The 21,359-nt window shown below is 34.8% G+C and overlaps 4 protein-coding genes across 4 annotated transcripts in view; 2 read left to right on the top strand and 2 right to left on the bottom strand.

The window, feature by feature from the left end:
* LOC133302754 (uncharacterized protein At4g06744-like) overlaps nucleotides 1-1,297 on the top strand; it is a 1,811-nt gene extending 514 nt beyond the window's left edge. Inside the window, exon 1 of the mRNA XM_061502571.1 lies at nucleotides 1-1,297. This exon is cut by the window's left edge and continues 514 nt beyond it. Within this exon, the coding sequence (XP_061358555.1) occupies nucleotides 1-1,024 (1,024 nt within the window). The 3' untranslated portion in view covers nucleotides 1,025-1,297.
* Nucleotides 1,298-5,137: 3,840 nt separating this feature from the next.
* Nucleotides 5,138-6,528, top strand: LOC133302755 (uncharacterized protein At4g06744-like). Its single transcript, XM_061502572.1, has one exon. The coding sequence runs from the start codon at nucleotides 5,287-5,289 to the stop codon at nucleotides 6,505-6,507; it is 1,221 nt and encodes a 406-aa protein (XP_061358556.1). The 5' UTR covers nucleotides 5,138-5,286; the 3' UTR covers nucleotides 6,508-6,528.
* A 9,389-nt stretch (nucleotides 6,529-15,917) lies between these two features.
* Nucleotides 15,918-17,145, bottom strand: LOC133302746 (serine carboxypeptidase-like 50). The gene is made up of 5 exons (XM_061502560.1): nucleotides 17,068-17,145; nucleotides 16,848-16,917; nucleotides 16,627-16,751; nucleotides 16,070-16,508; nucleotides 15,918-15,949 (listed from the first exon to the last, which is right to left on the bottom strand). The coding sequence occupies exons 1-5, from the start codon at nucleotides 17,143-17,145 to the stop codon at nucleotides 15,918-15,920; spliced, it is 744 nt and encodes a 247-aa protein (XP_061358544.1).
* Nucleotides 17,146-19,991: 2,846 nt separating this feature from the next.
* Nucleotides 19,992-21,005, bottom strand: LOC133302757 (protein IRX15-LIKE-like). The gene has a single exon (XM_061502578.1). It carries the CDS (start codon nucleotides 21,003-21,005, stop codon nucleotides 20,025-20,027), a length of 981 nt encoding a protein of 326 aa, XP_061358562.1. The 3' UTR covers nucleotides 19,992-20,024.
* Between the last annotated feature and the right edge of the window lie 354 nt (nucleotides 21,006-21,359).

A 21,359-nucleotide genomic window follows, 5' to 3' on the forward strand; every position in this document is an offset into this window, starting at 1 on the left:
TGTACGATGTGCACGATATCCAAACACAAGCGAGTCAGCAGTTGCAGGATTGGACTTTAACCAAGCTGCGATCTCGGCGTGCGGCAGTGCACCTTTGTCCCTTTCAGGAATTTTGGACAAAATAACAGAATTGACATTCTTCCACGTTAACTCCAACAACTTCTCTGGTGCCATCCCAAGCCAAATCACAACATACCCTTATTTCTTCGAGCTTGACCTCAGTAACAACAAACTTGTCGGTGAATTTCCAAAGGTTGTGGTTCAAGCCACTAAACTCGTGTTCTTGGACCTCAGGTTCAACAATTTCCACGGGCCAGTTCCCTCACAGTTGTTTAATATGGATCTCGATGTGATTTTCATCAACAACAACCAATTGTGTCAAAATCTCCCTGATAATTTTGGTTCCACCCCTGCCAGGTACCTCACTTTCGCTAACAACCAATTCACAGGTCCAATCCCAAAGAGTATTGGCAATGCTTCGAAAACCCTCACCGAAGTGCTTTTCTTAGGCAACAAATTTGAAGGGTGCTTGCCATACGAAATTGGGTACCTTCAAAAGGCTGTAGTCTTTGATGTGAGTAGAAACTACTTAACTGGTCCAATCCCATACTCCTTTGCCTGCTTGAGCAAGATTCAGTTTCTGAATTTAGCACACAACAAGTTCTATGGTCTTGTTCCCGACAGTGTTTGTATGCTCCCGGGGATTCGCAACAATGGGAACCTGTCTTTATCGGACAACTATTTCACTGAGGTTGGGGCTGAATGTTGGAAGCTGATAAAATCCAAAGTGTTGGATGTGAGCAAAAATTGCATTCCTGGGCTCCCAAATCAAAGATCACATCAAGAGTGCTATGAGTTTTTGTCCAAGGTGAAGCCTTGCCCAAATCATGAGTACTTGAGTTACATTCCTTGTAAGGGACACTGGGAGAAACAGCAGAGCACTATCCCTGTTCCTCAGGCAACCGCTTTACCCCCTGAGCCGGTAACTTACAAGTCTCTCAAACCGCATAGGTTGAGATTGTGATCGTGTGAACTCGGGATGGTTTATGTGGGGACTCTCTGTTGGGTTTCATAATTATCGATATTTGCATAATTTTCTCTTTCGTAATTAGCTGTTGATTTGTATGTTGTGTGTTTATGAATAAGCACTATCAGCCAATTAGGAATCTCTGACTCTCTGGTGGCAGTTTGGTGCTACGCAAATGTAATTTTTCTAAGAGCTCGAATAAATTTGGTCGTTATCTCATTTAGAGATATAGATGGGGATAAGGAGTGATGCATCTTCCAATGAAAATGTGGATGTTTCGGTATAAACTTATGATGAATACTAATTTCTAGCGGGGGAATAATTAGTAAAGCTACCTTCTCTCTCTCTCTCTTTTGGGACACTACTTTTCTCTCTTTCTCGCTAGCGCCCCACCACATCTCTTCTCAATATCTTTTTTTGGGGGCAAATTCTATTCACCATATTTATTTACAAATCAAAATAAACGAAGTATTAATATATTGTTCAGACCAAATTTGAGTATCCGCCTTGTAGCCAAGTTTAATTAAAATAAGAGAAATTATCTTATAAACTTATTGTATTCCTGTAAGTAAATATAATATTTGTTCAATAACATTCAACTCGCTTAGGGTGCGTATGACAATCTTCCCGGAATCAATTTTTTTTTAATTTCTCTTCCCGGGAATAGAAATGGATAGAAAATTCGTTTGATAAAATCAGTTTATTTTTTTGTTCCCGGGATGAACCGGATTAATTTTTGTACTGGGGAATAGAAAAAATAATAAAAAAATTTCTGTTTTTTTGTTCCCGGACACAAAATGAGAAACACTTATCTCTCTTAATTACTCTCCATCTATACTATCATCACCACTACCACCATCTTCCCAACATGACCACCGCCATCATCGTCGTCGTCGCTGTCATACCATTAGTGCTGTCGTGACCACCCCCCACCACCACGATGCCACCGCCACCATCACCACTACCTTCACCTATCATTACCACCATGCCACCATCACCACCACCCAAGGAAGCACGAACACTTGTAAAAACAGGGAGAGTCGTGTCCGACACGGCGACACGCTCCGACACGGTGTCAGACACGTGGTCAACTTTTTCTGACACGCGAATTTGACCGTGTCCAACACGGTCAAATGACATTTTCGTAAATTTTTTTAATTTCTTTTTTAATTTTTTAAAAAAAAAATTTTTTTTTAAAAAATTAAAATATATTAATAAAGCTTCCACCTGATCATATCAATTTTATTTTTTTGTCTTTTTTTTCCTTAAGTAGATAAGAGATCATCTCAGCATCATTGTTGTCAATTCCTATTACGCTCATACTGTATCTTCTTGTCTCTGATCTCTCTCTCTAATATGATTTGATCTCTCTATCTGATATTATATCTCTCTCATCCCAGTTCTTATTTTTTTATTAAAGCTTCCATCTTTATAACGTGTTGATGAGTATTATTAATTTATTTTTATTTTTTTGTTAAATTATTAAATATTAAATGAAATATACACTATATAAATTACAAATATTATTTAATATTAAAACGTGTCCCAACGTGTCGAAATCCATAATTTTTTAGGATTGACGTATCGAAGTGTCGTGTCACGTGTCGCGTGTCGTATCGGTGCTACATAGCCACCACCACTACTATCACCACCACCATCACCACTACCGCCATCAACCACCACCACCACCATCGCCACCACTACCACCACCACAACGCCGCCGCTACCATCACCACCACTATCATTGCTGCAGCCATCACCGACACCGCCACCAACCACCACCACCATCGTTACAGCCACTATCGTCACCACCACCACCATCGTCACAGTCACTACCGTCACCACCACCACCTCCGCCACCATTACACCACCACAACCACTATCACCTACCACCACTGTCACCGCCGCAGCCACTGCCACTGCCACCACCATCTCCATGTTGTCATCACAACCACCACCACCACCACCACTACCATGCCATCGCTACCATTATCGCTGCCACCAATGCCACCAACCTCATATGCCACCAACCACCATCCTCACTACCATTGTCGCAGCCATTGCCGTCACCTCCACCACTATCACCGTCACTGCCACCATTACCACCGTCATCGCCATAGCCACTGCCGTCACAACCACCACCACGTCACCACCGCCGTACCGCCGCCACCACCACCATGTCACCCGCCGCCGCCGCCACCATCACAACCACACCATATGGAAAGGAAAGTGATGATCCGAATTTTTTTTACATTTAATAAGAATTATTTTTTATTATATTATTTGTTACGTTATCAAATGCAATTCTCATTCTCGGAATAAAAATAGAACATGTTATCAAACACATTTTTTTCCTCATAAATTATTCCAAGGAACAGAAATAGAAAAGAATTATTTATTTTCAAAAACAGTGCTAGAGAATAGAATGGTTGTCATGCACACCCTTAATATACCTAAGAATCTCTTTCATAATGTAATGCGAAAAGTCAAAGTGGTTTCGAGTTTGCAAGTGGCTAATGATAATGCCAATTCAAGTTTCATGTGGCTAATAATGGTGCCAATAAGACAAATGTCCACAGTAGCTAACTTATAAAAAAATAAAGGATCCATTTGACGTATTATGATTTTTGTTTTGTTTTTAAAATTATTTTATAAAATAGTTATGAAAATAAATATTTTTTGTATTTTTTTGTTTTAAAAGTTAAAAGTCAAAAGACAAAACAAAAATGACTCAGACATTTCTCTAAATTTGATTCTAAAAATAAAAAATAGTTATAAATTTTAATTTTTTTTACAAAACAAAACTTATCAAACGATTTTTATTTTATTTTTTTATTTTGAAAAAAAAAATATTTTTAAAAATAGTATTCAAACAGGGTCAAAAACCCCCAACTGGTTCGAGATTTTTTTTCTCTTCTTATTATTATTATATGTGTTAGGGCCAAGTCATGCTAGATAAAAAAGAAGAAGATAACATTGGTGTTTATGGATTCAAATATTTTGTCTTGTCATTTTTCTCTCTTCAATAATGACAAAAAAATAAACAGAAAAAAATTGATTCCCCTGTGTGTCACGAATGTCCCCGTGACTGAGAAATTTTAGTCACTCTGGCTGTAGATGACTCACATTCAATTTAGAACCTTTGTATAAATTAGTTTTGACGTGACAAATTAAAAAAATAACGGCATGTAAAAAATATTTAAATTTCTGTAATAATAAATTAGTGTATATATTTACCGGAAAAAAAATTAGTGTATATAGATAAAAATAAGACTCTAGATAAATTGCTTAGAAAAACGCACTATGAATTATCCTTTTTGACTAATTTACCTATTATCTAGCTCTTGATAACAGGACCGTGCTAATTTAGCTTACTAGCCAAGTTAGGTAATGTAGCCCAAATAAGCTTCTGGCCTCTGGGCTCTTGTCATTGTTATGACCTTCTCACGTTGGTGACAACGGTCCACGTTAGTTATCTCACTTTGAATTTGGAGTTCCATGAATAAGAAGAAAAATGATGACTTTTGAGTGGTGAAGACTTTTTTTCTTTTTATAAATCATGGGTATCCTTGAGACGAGCCAATCATGTTTGAGTCGGGAACATCCAAATAATAGTAGATTAGCTCTCTCAAAGAAAATTTATTACATTTACAAAGACTTTAACTCAAGACATTTTTCTTAATTGGAATGAAACATGTACCACTTAAATCAATTCAAATTTGAAAAAGAATAAAATAAAACAGTGATTAAATTAAACTTAATAGTCATGTCAGTGGTGGTGACTGGTGACTGATAAGGGTCACTTATTTGCGATAAACGATAGCTGAAAGATTGATTCAAATCACATTTTGCATTTGGCTATAGTGACGTATCCTGAACATAGACATCCTTTGAAGTTTGAAGCAGTGGAGTGGATCTTTTTAAGTGGTTTACAATGTTGAAAACCATAATATGTGTTATCGTGCCTCTTTCAAAGTTCAAAAGCCATTATATATGTGTTCCCATTTTAAGTCGTTGGTGGCGCATAATGCTAGCTTACCAAATCTCCAAAAACACGAATTCTTGGTGGGCTGGACCTTATAAGTGGGGAACGTGGCCAATTATTGTAAACATTCCTAATAATCCACCACTATCTAGAAAAGAAGAAAAAATATGTAAAATCATTTGATTATGCGAAACTAACATCATCCACTATAAAATCATTAACTAAAATCCCTGATCATCCATGTCCTTTCCCTCACTGCTCGAGAACTGAAAGCATGGTTTTATTTAAGCAAGCTTCAGTTTCAACTTTTTCTACACTCCTTCTTTGTCTTCTCTTGGTAGATTGCCAGATCCTTGAAAGTCCATCACCATTAGTCCCTGACATTCTAAGCTTCATAGACAAGAGGCTCGCTCAGGTCTTCCCAATTATTCAAACCTTCAAGAAAACAATAACCTCAGACCCTTTTGGAATAACTGCAACTTGGGTTGGTCCAAATATATGCAACTACACAGGCTTCTACTGCGATCACCCACCGGACAACAGCACAGCCACCACAATCGCCTCCATAGATTTCAATGGCTTTCACCTCGCCGCCCCCACCCTGGACGGTTTCATCGATCAATTCCCTGACTTAGCTTTGTTCCATGCAAACACCAACAATTTCTCGGGCACCATTTCACCAAAAATAGCAAACCTCAAGTATCTATACGAACTTGATGTAAGTAACAATTTTCTCTCTGGGCTATTTCCCATCTCAATCCTAAACATTCCCACCTTGTCCTTTTTGGATATTAGGTACAACCTCTTCATTGGTACGGTGCCGCCACAAATATTCAAGCAATCCTTAGATGTACTTTTCCTCAACAACAACAATTTCATGCTTACACTACCCAAAAATTTAGGGGACACACCAGCACTTTATCTCACTTTAGCAAACAACAAATTCACTGGCCCCATTCCTCGTAGCATTAAAAGAGCCTCGTCCACGTTGATCGAAGTGTTATTCTTGAACAACTTCTTAACGGGTTGTCTTCCTTACGAAATAGGGTTTTTGGGAAATGCCACAGTGTTTGATGCCAGTAGCAACCTCTTGACTGGGCCGTTACCATGTTCGTTTGGATGCTTGAAGAAGGTGGAACAGCTTAACCTGGCTAGGAACTTGTTGTACGGACAAGTTCCAGAAGTGGTGTGTGCTTTGGGGAATTTGGTGAATCTATCGTTGTCCTATAATTACTTCACGCGAGTGGGGCCATTGTGTAAGAAGCTGATCAGAAGTGGTGTCGTTGATGTGAGGAAGAACTGTATTTTCGATCTTCCAGATCAGAGATCAGTGGGGGAGTGTATGGCGTTCTTCTTGATCCCCAGATCTTGTTTGCAACATGCGTCGTTTAATATTATACCATGTGAGATTCCTCCATGGACGAAACCTCGGGCGAGAACTAAGAGGCATTTGCTGTCATATTCTGCTCTTTCGAGAAACAGAGTAGTTTTGTAACTCAGAATTGTGTAGTCTGTATTAAGGTATAAATTTTTGGTAAAATATTATATTTATAAACTTTTTATTTACTAAACTATTATAAATTATATTTATATTATTTTTGTCAGGTAATATATTTTTAGTAGAGTATTACAGGTCAGATACAGTGTAATTTCTAAGTTTGTAAAAAAAAAAAATTGTAAACGGATCATTTCTCAAATTGTAATTGTTTAAAGCTAGAACGGGAGATGTGCAAAATAACCAAAAAAATTGAATCAGATCATGAACTGAACAACTTAAAATAATAAGTTTGTAAAATTAGTTCATGAACCAAATCAGTTTTTACATAACCAGTTCATGAACCGAAACAGTTTTTAAAACAAATTTAAGAACCGAACCGAATCATTTTCAAATCGAATCGAACCGTTTTCGAACTGAACTGCTTTTTATTATTTTATTTTATTTTATTTAATTTTTTTCGAGGGTCGACCCGAACCGTTTATAATCGAACCAAACTATTTCCGAACCAAATCAGTTTTAAACTAAATCGAAATATTTTCGAACCGAATCGTTTAAATTAATTCGGTTCGATTTTTCAAAAATTTATGTTCAATTCGACCCATACACACCCTGACTAGAATGTAATTGCTGAAGAATATTTATAGCCTTGGACGTGAGATAAAAGTAAAAGAGGAAAAAAGAGATGAAGATATGTGGTTGTGACACAATATAATGGATGTAAAGAACATAATTAATCTATTCAGATTCTACCAATAGGAGTGCGTTTCTCTTATTTAAGCGGGGCTTGATTTAGCTTAAACTGAAATTTATGCAGATTCAGTTTATATACATTGTTTAAAGTAAACTAATAAATGTTTTGTTATTATTTAATGTATAATGACGTTTCATTTAATAATTGATTTAGCCTAATTAATTAAAGTTTATTCATTAAATTTTTCACTTACACCAAATGTATCACGGTTGGCTGCGAAGATCTAAAGGTGCAGAGTGTGATGCGGTGTGCCTAACCAAAATCATGATCATCGCTCGATGTCAAGTAAAATTTAACACTGCTAATTAGGGTCTAAACAATAAAATTTGTAGTTGATAGCGGTTGAGAATATTAAAACATCCTCTCTGCTAGCTTTAAAATTGGAGCTCATATGTCACTCACATGTACTAATTTCAAGTCATGGCGCTGATTATATAACGATTGTTCTCAGTCTCTTTATTGCTTTGTGGTTATAAATTGAGAAGGCAGTTGGTGTTCTAATTATGCCGATCACATATCCAGCCAAAACATCCTCTCTGCTAGTGTTTTGCTCCAAAAAGCAAGGAAAAGAAAGCAATACACTTATTTATATAAATGAATATCGTTGATTAAATTAATAATAGGCACGTATGCTAATATGTCATCATGGAAGGAAATTAAAATTTGAAAAAAATGTTTTTTCATTTTAAAGAACACAACTATGTATCATTTTATATTAAACAACTTCGTTTTGGTTTCTCTCTCTTCTTAATTTTAGGGAAAAAAAGAGAATTTAAAACATTAAAACTAACTCGAAGTTGTCTTCTTTAAAATAAGAAATAATTAAAATTTGAAAACAAAATATGTTTTCATTTTAAATGACACAAATACATGTCATTTTAAATAAAACATCTTCGTTTTGGTTTCTCTCTCTTCTTAATTTTAGGAAAAAGATAGAATATAAAATATTAATAAATATATACCAAAACAACGTCGTTCTATCTAAACTAACTCGAAGTTTTCTCTTTTAAAATAACAAAATTTTTTCCTTAAAATTTACAATATTTGGATGGTAGTTGAGTACTTTAAGGGGTCGTTTGGTACGCGACATTTTGTAGGATTTTTGGAAAACTGAATTTTTCTAAATTTTAAATTTTCGGATATTATCGTAAATTGAATGTAAAAATTATATTTTTGAAATTCGAGATTCCTGGACAAATAAAAATTTATCCTGTACGAAACGCCCCCTAAAATTCATAATATTTGGGTGGTAGTTGAGTAGTTTAAAATCCATCATGTATACTTTCTTTGTTTAATTACGTACTTTCTTTCTCTCTTTTTTCTATAAAGGTTGATATTGTAACTAAACAAAAGGAATAAAACAAGTACTTGTTTAGTTACAAAACCAACCTTTTTATTTTAAACATTTCAGTCCCTTTTTTTATACTAATTATGAAAAAGAACAATAATAATAAATATCAGTAAAGATGTCATTTCTTCATCCATCTTCATGGGCTTCAAGAAGTATCATCGTGGCGCGAAAATATGGAAATTAAAGAGTTGAAGATGACAACAGTACTGGTGTTGGGAGGTTTATATGTTAGTAACAATGTCTCCACGCTAGGATACCAAAAAAAAAAAAATGTCTCCACGCTGGTAAGAAACTAGTTTAGCCACATATATAGATTCTGTATTTTAAGGTTTTAGATTATACAAACATTGTTCTAGTCTCTTATTGCTAGTTTTTACTTTAAAAAAACAATTAAGAATAAAGAAAGCAATGTGCTTATTAATTTACATAAAAGAATGTCGTTGATTAATTAATTAATCCTAGCAACATATACTTTATGTCACACGGAAGGAAATTAAAATTTAAAATGTTTATTTACCAAAAAAAAAAAAATTAAAATGTTTGGTTGTAGTGTTGAGTACTTTAAAATCCATTATACATATGTATACCTTTCTTTTGGAATCTTTCTTTCTAATTGCTTGTAGGCTCCACTCAAAGAAGAATAACAAATAAAAAGGAAGAAAAATTCAGGCAACAAAAATGCAAAAATGTAATGGACAAAAGCTAAAAACCCAGGGTCCAACTCTATGCACACCCCAAAAATAGAGACTCCTCATCTCGAATCCAAGAATTCAACCGAACCTTGTCAATTTATCCAAAGATCTCCAAACAAATTCCCTATTGTAATTAGTGTTCACCGATTATGTATGTGCAAACCACCAATGCTGAAGCTAGGTCTGTTATGCCATCTTTAGCCCATGGAGTTTGGATATGTGTTTGGGGGCCTTTTGAGTAGTGTGTAGTTGCGATGAAGAAATAGAGGATGTGGCTCAATATTTGTTGGTTAATGGGCTACGTGATGGAACACAACAAATGAGCTCCATGCCACGTCTCAATTTAAAATGTTAAGTTTATAGGATTACGAGTCTTTTGTACTTACAAGGTTTTTATTTGATTCACTTTTAATTAATGTGAAACTTTATCACGACTTACGGTTAAATATTTTCAACACCATCGACCCTTAGATAATCATGCAATGTTGGTCGAAATCCCTAATGACTAGAACCAACACATCACTTTTAAACATGTATTTCAATATTAGCTGAGGCTTTTGAATCTTGGATGTTGTCCCGTGAAAATTTTTTGGATTTTGTGTTTGGATGAATGTGTTCCTCCATTAATGTTTGGTAGCTAAGCATGTACCACATTTATCAGTGCATGTCATGCTACCAATCTCATGATTATAAAGAAGACTTTAGAAGGAGGTGAAGGGTTTACCTCTCCTATATAAAGAAATGTAAAGTCCTTTTGAATAGTTACCTAAGCTTAGAGACTTTGTAAAAATCCTCTTAAGAGAAATTTGAGTGAGACCTCTTTAGAGAATAACCTAATAATCACCATTTTAGGTGAAGTTTGAGTGTAAACTTTAAGGGTGACTTGGGAAGCTTGACTCTTGTAATCGTACTATTTCATAGTAGAAGATTTTCTTGACTTGGTCCCATGGTTTTTATTTATCTGCATTAGCGAATATTTTTCTAGTTAAAACTTATTGTATTTTTCTCTCCATCTCTCTATTTTTTGTATTTTTCTACTTTTTGCATATTGGCCAACCTGTTGTCCAATATGACAACCTCCAAGTGTCGAGCTAGTGCTTCACTAACCGACCAGTGAACCATTTTCGTGGTGATTGGGGGACCTCGTCCCATCATTTTGAACCTTACTCTTTGAACAAGCTTGGTATCATTTAAAAGCTGATGTTTGATTGTTTGAGTTGATGGCCTAATGGAGATTGCAATTTATATTACTTGATGTTTGATTGTTTGAGTTGATGGCCTAATAGAGATTGCAGTTTATATTACTTGAGATTTATAGTGTTTGGGAGTCTTATTACAAAGGACAATCATGAATTTGGAGGAAGATGATAATTTAAGGGATTGGGGTGACTATGGTTGAGTCCAAGGGCAAAGCTTCCATTTTAGGTAAGATACACAAAATAGCACATTAGCCTTTAAAAGTCATATTTAACGTGCAAGAATAGCATATTTGTTAAGTTTTTTAGCGGACCCTTAGTAGCGAGAGGGTAAAGTGCAACGAACACATTAAATTAAGGAACCGTAGGGGATGTAAGTGAGATTTCTTGCCTTTTTGACCATTGTGCCCCTGATTATATTAAAAATTACCATTATGCCCCCGTTTATAAACTATTTATAAAAATTTGACCTTTTTCCTAAATATAACACCATTTTGTCCCTGTTAGACCGTTGATTGGACCTCATACTCGAGTACATAACATCAATACTCGGGTAAATTTCACGGGATGAGGATGAAGGTATGTGTCATGTGTTTCTACTCAAGTATGTGACCAGGATACTCAAGTATGTCATAAGTTACTCGAGTACTAAGGTCTTGTACTCGAGTAACTCGCGACCATAAATCGTAATATGAGTGGGTTTCAACCTCATTTTCCATTTACCCGTTTTCTACCCAAAATCTCACTTGTTTTTCATCTCTATTCCAACCATCAAGATTGTATTCCATCTAAAATAGTGAGATATGGACTTTGGAATCCTAATCCTATTTTTCTGTTATTGAATACACACCACACTCCCTTTTGGCTTGCTGCCTCCTTCTGGTGCACCGTTATCTACCTCTATTGGCAGCTGCCTCTTCCACAGGCACAACTAAACCCCATATCTTATAATGACCTTTGATACTCCAGGACCAAACAAATATATGTTACAACTTCTTAATGTATCTTAACATATATGAGCTTCTCTAGAATAGTTTTTATCTTTCTGCAACTCTAATATCATTGACCACTAGTTTTGAACCTTTATTGTCGATTTTGTGAAGATGAAATGCAGCTTTTGGATGAATTCTCAAAGCCAATATTATGGGTATTTAAAGTTTTATTTTATCTTTTAAAATCCCAATATTAATAATAGGTTGTTTAAAATGAATTGCCGATGACACTTGTAGGAGAGAAAGAGAAATGTATCTAAAAGACTTCTTTATAGTAGTACTCCATTGTTAAGAAATTTATTTGCATTAAAATGTATTAAAAGTATAGCACATTTTCAATCTCAGAAGAGAAGAATGTAATTTTTATTTTTATTTTGTAAATAGAAGAATGTAATTTTAAAATAGAGTATAGGGCAATACAATTTAACTCATCATTTAATAAAGAGGAGTGTAATTTACTCTTTATATAACTATGCAGTTAATCGATCAAAATGAATGGTTTAACAAATTATAATGGTTGTTTGCAAATATGTCAAATATTTAGGGAGTCTGAAAACAATTTTGTCGAAAAAAAATGAGTATATAATTCTAAAAATGTAACAAAATTAACAGTCAAATTCATAAGAAGCAATGCATATAGTCAAACATCTTACGATTGTCTTTTCTGTTAATTAGTTTCCCACCAACAAAATATTTGATAATTGACCATATGCACAATTGGCAAAAGTTTGCAAAAGGAATAAAGGATCATCATCATTGGCAAGACGAATCAAACATGAATTCAATTGCTATTTTCCAAATTTCTAATCAGGGGTACAATTAAATTCGTTAAAAGTAGTTAATACGTTCAATTCAAGAAAACATAAAACCCAAATAAAACAAAAATTAGTTCATATTTCACATCACATACCTGCAACTTCAGAATGACGGAATCTCCTTTTACAAACAAAAATAATATATTTGCACACAAAAAAGTTATACTATTATATATATTTTTATAAGAGATAAGATATTGTGCCTTATTTTCGTGCATATTCTACATACTCTTCTCCAACACTGTTAAAATAAAATTTTAAGATAAGAGAAAAATGATGAAATTAATTAAGATTTTATTTAATAGTATTGAAGAAGAGTACGTAGAATAGATATGAAAATAAATAGGCATAATATCATATTCTTTTTTATAAATAATAAAACAAAAAAGATAAATTTTTTAAGACACGTTATTTTTCCCTTTTTTATTTAAAGATATAAAGTATAAAATAAATATAATTTAATAATAGTATAAAAAATGTTTACGGTTAATCTATCAATATTGAACTCTTTTTTCCACCCAATTCACATAGAACATTTAATAATTCTTTACCATTTTTATTTTTTTTATCTCTTTTATTATTATTTGTATTATAACATTGTAAAATAAAATTCAGTACAAATTTGAATATTCATTAATCCAAGCATTAACGTTTTCTGAAAATTGAAAACTCAAAAGCACATAAACTATATAAAAAAATCCAACTAATTAATTAATAACATTAAGTTTGTTTTTAATTGTGTTATTAAATGAAAAGGCAAGAAATTTTCTTCAATACACATATATCTTATACAAAAAGAAGACATATCAGATGGATTATCTCCGGATCTAACGTCGTAAGAATACGGGTATGCTTGGTTGTGTTCTTTTTTTTTTAGAATAATTAATGAAATAGGTATTTTCAATTATTTTTTTTATTTTAAAAGTTAAAATACAAAAAAAAAATAATTTAAATATATTCTCTAAATTTGGTTCTAAAAATCAAAAATTAGTTATAGTTTTAGAATTATTTTTACAAAATAAACCTTATCAAACAAATTTTTTTATTTATTTTTTCGAAAATCAAAAAACTGTTTTTGAAAATAAAATTCAAACAAACCCTAAGTTATACCTGTTTTCAATGTACTGTTGAAAATTTGGAATTTTAGTATTAGAACAAATTTGTAAGTGTTGATGATGAACTGACTCGATGTTTTATTTAATTAAACCAAAACTAATAGGAATAGTCGACATCAATTTTTTCCGCAAAAATATTTCATTTCATATAATAAATTTTAATATTATGAAATTTCTTTAACGATTAAAGTTGAGTGAGTACTCCATAGTGGCTAATATTAATAAACCATAAAGTTAAATCTGAAGAACAGCTTAATTGGCAATTGAGTGCCTGATTTGTTTTGGTTGGTAAAAGCATATTGCTATAATTTTTTTTTGGAGGTTAGAAGAAAACCGGCTCCCCACAAAAGAGATTAGTCTCACTTTGAGGTTATTAAAAAAAAAATAAAGCGAAGTTGTGTGAATTATGCGTATTGCGTAGTAGCGAGCCACCGACACACCTTTTTCTTCCACCTCCATCCATGTCACAACAAACTCTTTGTTTATCTGATCCTCCGCACCATTGTAAAGGTGTTTTTTTTTTTCCCCTGTAAATTCGAAAATGTGTTTCAACGAACACATCAGGATTATTGCGTATTTTTTTGGTACTATTATAATTCGTTAAATTATTTAGTTGTTGCTTACCAAAAAAATTAGTTGTTAATCAATTCCTAATTCCCAACTATTTGTTAGTAATAATTCATTCCAACAAAAAAAAAACCAGAAAATGTCATAGGTGCAAAAGCCGTACAATTACATGAGATGATGGCGGCCACTTGTGTAAGTAATTAATGTATCTGTCTATCACCGTACACTAGGTTAAAATAATAAAATAAGAATATAAATATAAAAATGGAATCCAAAAGATTATTCTAAGAGTTTTGTATTTATCATTTAACATGACACAAGAAAATTTTTTACACACATAACATTTTGTGGGATCTACACTTTTTGAAGCAAAAAAAAAAAAACTAAAGCACGCAAAATGAATCTCTATAACATTACACAATAATTTTTCCTACAATATAACTCTTATAAAACGGCTTTTTCACTATTTTGCCCCTTATTAATTAATTAATAACCATTTTGCCCCTGATTCGAAACTATTTATTAATCTGCCCATCTTTAGTCGACTACCTTGAATTTTTAATCGACTAAATGGCCAAAACAGACAAAAAATGGCTGTTGGGAGATTTAGTCGACTAAATCTCCATATTTGACAAAAAAAAAAAAATAAGTGAGTATGATTTTAATCGATTAAGTAGGGAGATTTAGTCGATTAAATCTCTCAACAACCGTTTAGTCGATTAAAAATGCAATGTAGTCGATTAAAGAGGGGCAGATTGGTAAATAATTTCGAATCAGGGGCAAAATGATTATTAATTAATTAATAAGAAGCAAAAGGGTGAAAAAGCCCTTATAAAACTCTTATTCTAATACACTAAAAAGAGTTGTCTATTGCCATCCGTGTTGGCGGATGCCTGTGCGACTAATATTTAATACTCCTATTAAAATAAATAAATATAATTAATTGGGGTAGGATATTCTTACACCGGTGTAAGAGTTAGAAGTCTTACACTCAATCTTGACCATTGATCCACTTGTATCCAATGGCTCATATTATTTAAAAATTCGAGCCCTTAGATATAAGTGAGATTAATGGACAAAATTAAAAGTGTAACTTCCACTAGTGTAAAATGATCTTAACCCTAAGGTAGTGTTTGGTTGGGGAGAAATTTTATAATACTAGGAAAATGTAAATACTAGGAATCTACGAGGAAAGTGAGTTAGATAGGAAAGTTTTAAAAAAGTTGTTTGGTTGGGCAAAATTTTACCAGGAAAATTGAGTTAAATTACTGAATGTGTGTTTGGTTGAAGATAAAATATAGATGGAAAAATTTAATCAAATTACAAAATAACCCCAACACCATATAACCCTGTATGCAGTGCACGTATGAATAACAGAATTTTTTTTTCTGAGAGTAAGTATTAAACCGTATGCAGTGCACGTATGGATTTTATTCATGCATTATGGAGAAAATAGCCTACATCATCCCAAGACTTATAATGGGGTAATACTCTTTTAAAATGAAAAACAGAAAAATCATAACATACTTTTGCTCAAGCTATATATTACTGCTCAGAACAATTTGCTGTATTCTCATCTCATTGCTAGGTGGTAATGTTATGCAGTGTAATTGTTCACAGCAAAACTATCTTCATGTTACTTTTATTTTTAGGAATCAATTCTGAAAATCGTAAACAAACAACTACACCAGTCAACAAATACATGTTTTTTTATTTTTCATAATATAAAATGGTGTGTAACCTTTTCTTATTGTTAACGTTTAACTTAATTTTTTATTTCCATTGCTAAATTGTTCGTATTAATAATCAAATATATGATAAATTCAAATCTAATAATAATAATATTAATAATAACAAAATCTGCTTAAAGAACATAAAACTGTTAAGAAATTTATTTCTGACAGATAAACTATATGACTAAGTGAACTTTATTCATTAACTGTGAAGTATAATATAGTTCCTGCAATGACATAAAGCTCATAGTTTAATCTCATTCACAGTTTAACCTTGCCCGTTCACTACAAATACAACCAAGTGGAATTTCATTATACAATTTCGCGTTGCACTATTTCAAACAAACCCCTTCCCAAAACCCAGTCTTCTATCATTGCTTGAGAATTCACAGCCTTCTCAGTAGGCACAAGATGCCCAGCACCCAAAACCACAACATTGGTGAGTGTCTTCCAACTTTGTACATACCCAGAAAGCTCTCCATTCACCTTCCAAATCTTCCTTTCTGCATTCAGAAACTCCAAAATTCCTTCCCATTTCATTGTCTTGACCCATGCCTCAACTTGTACCACTCCATCCCTCAAATCATGTCGACCTTGGTATAACAACACCTTGCTCTTACTCACCAAGTGCTCTACCATATATTTCACACTTTTCATCACATCAGCATGTAATGCAGCATCAACAATGTCACTGCATAACTCATACACAAATGATTCATTCACCCCCAAGGCCTTCTTCACCTCAGCAAAGTTCAAGAACTGAGAAACCAAGTCATCTTCATGTACCTATAACAGCAGCCCAATTTGATGTTCCTCCTACTTCGTAAAGTTCATTTATAGAGGGCCCTTCTAGAGAAGAATAATCCCTGGGAGTAAAGTAGTTACCCTTCTCAAGAACAAGCACCTTCAGTCCTGAACTTGCAAGAACAGCAGCTGCATCTCCTCCCCCACAACCAGACCCAACAATTACTACATCACATGATTTCATCTTGACCAATTTGTTTTCAGCATCCACAGCAACTTGAAGACCTTTACTGAACAAGAGACTCAGGCAGACTCAAGTTGGTCTCATTCATAGCTTCCACTATTCCCTTTTCAAGATGCCTCTCTTTGTGAATTTTATGCTTGTGTTCCCATCAGTGTCAACTTCATATCCAATGGCTTCCCATGCTGGGTTTTCACCATTGTCATCACACTGCACACAAGTGAATATTCCTGCAACACACACAATCCAAAAGTGGCATACGGGTTAAAGAGAAAAATGTTACTGAAAGTAGTATGTGAATCAAGAATGTGTCCTTCCATCATTCTGAAATCACATGACAGTTATGTGATACAATCAAACCAGAAGCAAGTTATCATTTCCATCAGAAGCAGTATGCAGTGCTTCCCAGTACGGCAGTACCTGCTCAACACTATACATATCGACAACAGAGAAGGGTCTATATTAGCTGCTTTATGAATGCAGTAGGGTTCATTCCCATGAGAAGCAACATTAGGCACAAAATTACAACATACAGAAAACGAAACATAATTAATATCAAAATCCAAGTGCATTACAGCATAGTTTTATAATGTAGTAGTTACAAAAAAACTCCCAATTAAATCTGTTTATAACATACATGACAGTACACCTACATGAACAGTGGACAATATTGACACAACATTAACTATGCTTGTGTGATGACCCTATAGCTGGTCTATAACCTAAAATTACAACATAGTGGTATATACATCATCCAAAAAATTACATCAACCATTAACAGTTGCAGTAGCACAACAAGTACCAAAAAATATGTGAGTACCACAGTCACACAAAAAAGAGTGACAGTAGTTTGGCTTCCATGACAAGCTATCACTTTGAAGGTATAATTAGTGTTCGAAATTTGCCAACAACCCAGCAACCAGACACCTTCTATTTTTAGTTACTTTATGTAGACTCTGGGTGAAAAACGAGCTAAATGCAAGTGTACAAGCATGCCAAAGTCAGAAGAAACAGATCAAATTGCTTGAGTTTCTTTTGTACAGGCAATAAAGTAAGTAGGCAAACATGGATAGGATCGATGCCTTATATCTTCATGTGCTGAAAAATAAGTTGAAAAAAGCTAATATGAGATGTTATTTTCTTTATTGGGTGTAACACAGAAAGTCAACTTGTAGCTGTTCGCGACAACATTAAGGTTATTTAAGCTAACATGGGTTTCAATCACACAGACAATAAATCAAATAGTTTGTTTTGTAATTTTTATATACAAGAACTCTAATGTATTCATTTTCACGTTATGTTTTGTTTTCACCCTCATAGTTATGAAAGTTTTCACACTGAATTTAAATGAGGTATATTTGTCGCTTCTTATTGAATTGATGCATTATAAATGAGTGTGTGGCAGTAGAGAGCATTTCAATTGTATAGTTAACTTTTCTCAACCAGTATGTCATTGAATTGATGATTGTTGAGGGGGCCTTTGTCATAATTGTACTTGAGGACATAGTTTTACCACAATGCTTATAGAAATATCTCGTACAAACACTAAAAAAAACACAAATCCGAGTTGTATAATGATAAAGTAGGATACAGTCTGGTTGATTGGTGCTATCCATTGATAAAGATGTAATAGTATAAACTAATTTATTTTTGTAAAGGGTGCAAGTGTTACCCATATTTTTTTCTTGATTTTTATAGGATTAAAATTGCAATACACTTTAAACTGCAGAACAATGAAAAAGCATAGAACCAGTAGAGAAACACAACAGAGAATGATTGAACCAAGTGGGTCCTGCGCCTGAAGGAGGAATTTATCATAAACCCGGAACGAAGGATTTCACAGACAACAGGAGACATGAAGGTCAAACATTAACATAGACATATTATCATCAGCATCAAGATTCAAAGGAAGAAACTTTTTTTAAATATGCCTTCGATTCCTGCAAAGAAATCCACAAAGTCTTACCGGAATATTGTGACGAAAATAAGAGGATCCCTTGTCTGAACGAAAACAAATCGGGTGCTGGTCTTCAAACCACCGGCTTGTACTTCGCGCTAGATCCGGTTCACGGGACTCTTCTTTCACTAGCTAAACAAAAGGAACGTGCTACGAAAGACAACAAACTTTTAGACGCTTTTCCATTAACTACAGACTAAACTTGATTCCAAAAAACAGAAATGTTACCATTACCTGATAACCGAACACAAGCATCTGGGTTTCCTCAGTCATAGTGAGGTTTGGGTTTCAACGGTTTGGGTTCCAGAGCTGCACAAAGAACAAATATGGAATGCGATAGGGATGTTCGGTGCAAGAATCGAAGTCAGACTGGTGTTCGAATTTGGGGTACAGCTAGGATTAACGAGGGTAGACTTGTCTTATTTTTCATCTAAATTTTCCATCAAAATGGATTTCCCAGCAATACCATCGTCGGAGAAGGAAACTGAATCCGTGATTTTCATCCATTTTTCACTCATCTTTCGATAGCTGGGCAAGGAGGAATGACGGCTAAGTTCAACGTTGTCCTCAACCAAACGTGGTGTTTTAGGATACCCACTTACACTTAGATAGGATAATCTTGATATGTCTCGAACCAAACACTACCTAATTAATATCTTTAATCGAATGATTGCAAAATTGTGTAAAAATTAGTTAGAAAAATATAACATCAATGCAAATATTAACATAGTTAGACCCAACACAACGCAAGCACTATCCCCTGCTAAAGCATCTTCCAATCTCGCAACCGCAACACAGATCTTGATTTCTTTTTTTAAATATTTCCTAAGATTCTCATCAAAGAAAAAGCAAAAGGTTTTCATCGTTGGCAAATTCTACCAACAACGACACCGACACCCATTAGTAAGTCCTAACGATTAGTTGACTAGTATGAAAGAAAAAAAAAAAAAAGGTTTCAAATTTCAGCATTATATCTGTTTTGTCAGTTAGCTTAAATAATAAATGACTTGAAACTGAAATCTTGAGAAGAAGAGGGGATTTAATTCTATCACGCTTTTAACGCTCCCGCCTAATTTATTTCTCTGACCCATTCCCATTCCTGAGCCTGCAATTTCAAGTTTCAAAATTTCAATTTTTACAAACAAACAGAGCTCAATCATAGCTATGGACCACAGCGATAATTTAAATAAATTCACAAAGTTCCATTCTCCTATTTTCTCCGCTTTTTTGGGGAGAAAAGCATCCCACTATTGTAACCCCAGATTAAATTACACTTCTTTTATATTAAAATATTCAAAAAAAAAGACAAGAAAAAAAAAAGGATTATTTTACACATGATGTGAAACTCCACGGTAATTCCTTAATCATCTTCTTCGCCGACATCCTTTGATGACGGCAATGACGACAAAGATAACGGCGAGTTCGAATTTCTGCAAAACTCAGAGCTTTCTCCGTTAATTTCACTATCCAACACGAAATGCCCCAACGAATTCACCTTGTGGACCAAATTCTCTTGGCACAGAAACTCATTGCTGAAAATCCTCTCCACCTCTCTCCCGAAATCATGCACGAAAACATGGGTCTTGCTGGCTTTTCCGCCCCCGGTTTTCTTGCTCCGGGCCAGCACGGCGGCGGTGAAGATCGCCGACATCCTCCCCGGAGCCGCCGGAAAATACCCGCGCGGCCCATCAACTAGAATAACGTCCCAAGGGATTTGGTATATATGGTTCGGCAAATCGTTGATTCCGAGCTTGCATTCGGAGAACAAGAGATTCTGAACGGGCCTGCAATCGTTCTTGGAATGTGCTTTGGCATGTGAAAGCAATTGAGGGTACTCGCTAACTTTGGTCGTGAACTGAACATCGTAGGCTTCGACACCAGGGTTAGATTGTTCGAATTTGGAAATGATGTATTCGTTTTCGTCGAGGAACACCGTGCGCCCCAGGTGATTCAGTGCGAACCAGAGCAGGGACTCGTGGGTGAGACCGAAGATGAGGAAGTTTGGGTGTGGGTTGCGGAGGAGAACGGTTGCGATGGCGTTGATCTCGGCGGAAGACATGGATTTGGCGGTGGCGTTGGAGGAGGAGGCGTAGTGGAGGAGGGCTTTGGTGACGGAGGGTGGGAGAGGAGAGGCGGAGGAGGCGGTGGCGGCGGAGGTTGTTCCGAGGGAAGGGATGATGGTGTTGATGAGGGTTAAAGTGAAGAGTAAGGTGAAGAAAGTGAGGGAAAAAAAGAGCCAGAGACGATGAGATGGTAGTATTGCTCCACCACCTGTTGCTAAGGTTTGTTTGTGAAGGGAAGGGTGGAAGAGGATAAGCTTGGTGTTAGAGTTGCTCTTCATTTTAGTTTGGGAGTAACAAATATTAAAGAGGGTTTTGTTTCTTGGGTGTATTGTTGTTTCTATCTCTCTCTGTGCCTGACTAGTGTGTCGTGTGAGTTATAGTAGTGGAAGACTAGTAATAGTGCACAATAAGTGAGCCAGTTGCTACATTGAAGTTAGGACTTAGGAACCGAGGGACAGAGGAATCGCGGAGTAGATTGAGAATGGTCACGTATCCCCAGGCTTCAGGCATAGGTCGTGGCAACTCTGAATGCTACGGTCCACTTTCTCACGGTCCATTAAGGATGAATATCTAATGTAGGTCCCAAACCACCGTTTAATTCATAAATTTGGGGAAATATTTGTTTATAAATG

The sequence above is a fragment of the Gastrolobium bilobum genome, unplaced genomic scaffold (assembly GCF_033153095.1).
Source record: "Gastrolobium bilobum isolate Gb01-03AN ecotype WA unplaced genomic scaffold, APGP_CSIRO_Gbil_v1 utg696, whole genome shotgun sequence".
Lineage (NCBI taxonomy): Eukaryota > Viridiplantae > Streptophyta > Magnoliopsida > Fabales > Fabaceae > Gastrolobium > Gastrolobium bilobum.

Bases quoted from the DNA above. Each gene is read 5' to 3' on its own strand.
- LOC133302746 (XM_061502560.1), bottom strand. From the start codon at position 17,145: ATGTATAGTGTTGAGCAGGTACTGCCGTACTGGGAAGCACTGCATACT. The intron at 16,752-16,847 runs GCATAAAATTCA...TGTTCAGTAAAG, and splicing joins TGACACTGATGGGAACACAA to GTCTTCAAGTTGCTGTGGAT. The intron at 16,509-16,626 runs GTGCTTGTTCTT...CTGCTGTTATAG, and splicing joins TTGCAAGTTCAGGACTGAAG to GTACATGAAGATGACTTGGT.
- LOC133302755 (XM_061502572.1), top strand. From the start codon at position 5,287: ATGGTTTTATTTAAGCAAGCTTCAGTTTCAACTTTTTCTACACTCCTT.
- LOC133302757 (XM_061502578.1), bottom strand. From the start codon at position 21,005: ATGAAGAGCAACTCTAACACCAAGCTTATCCTCTTCCACCCTTCCCTT.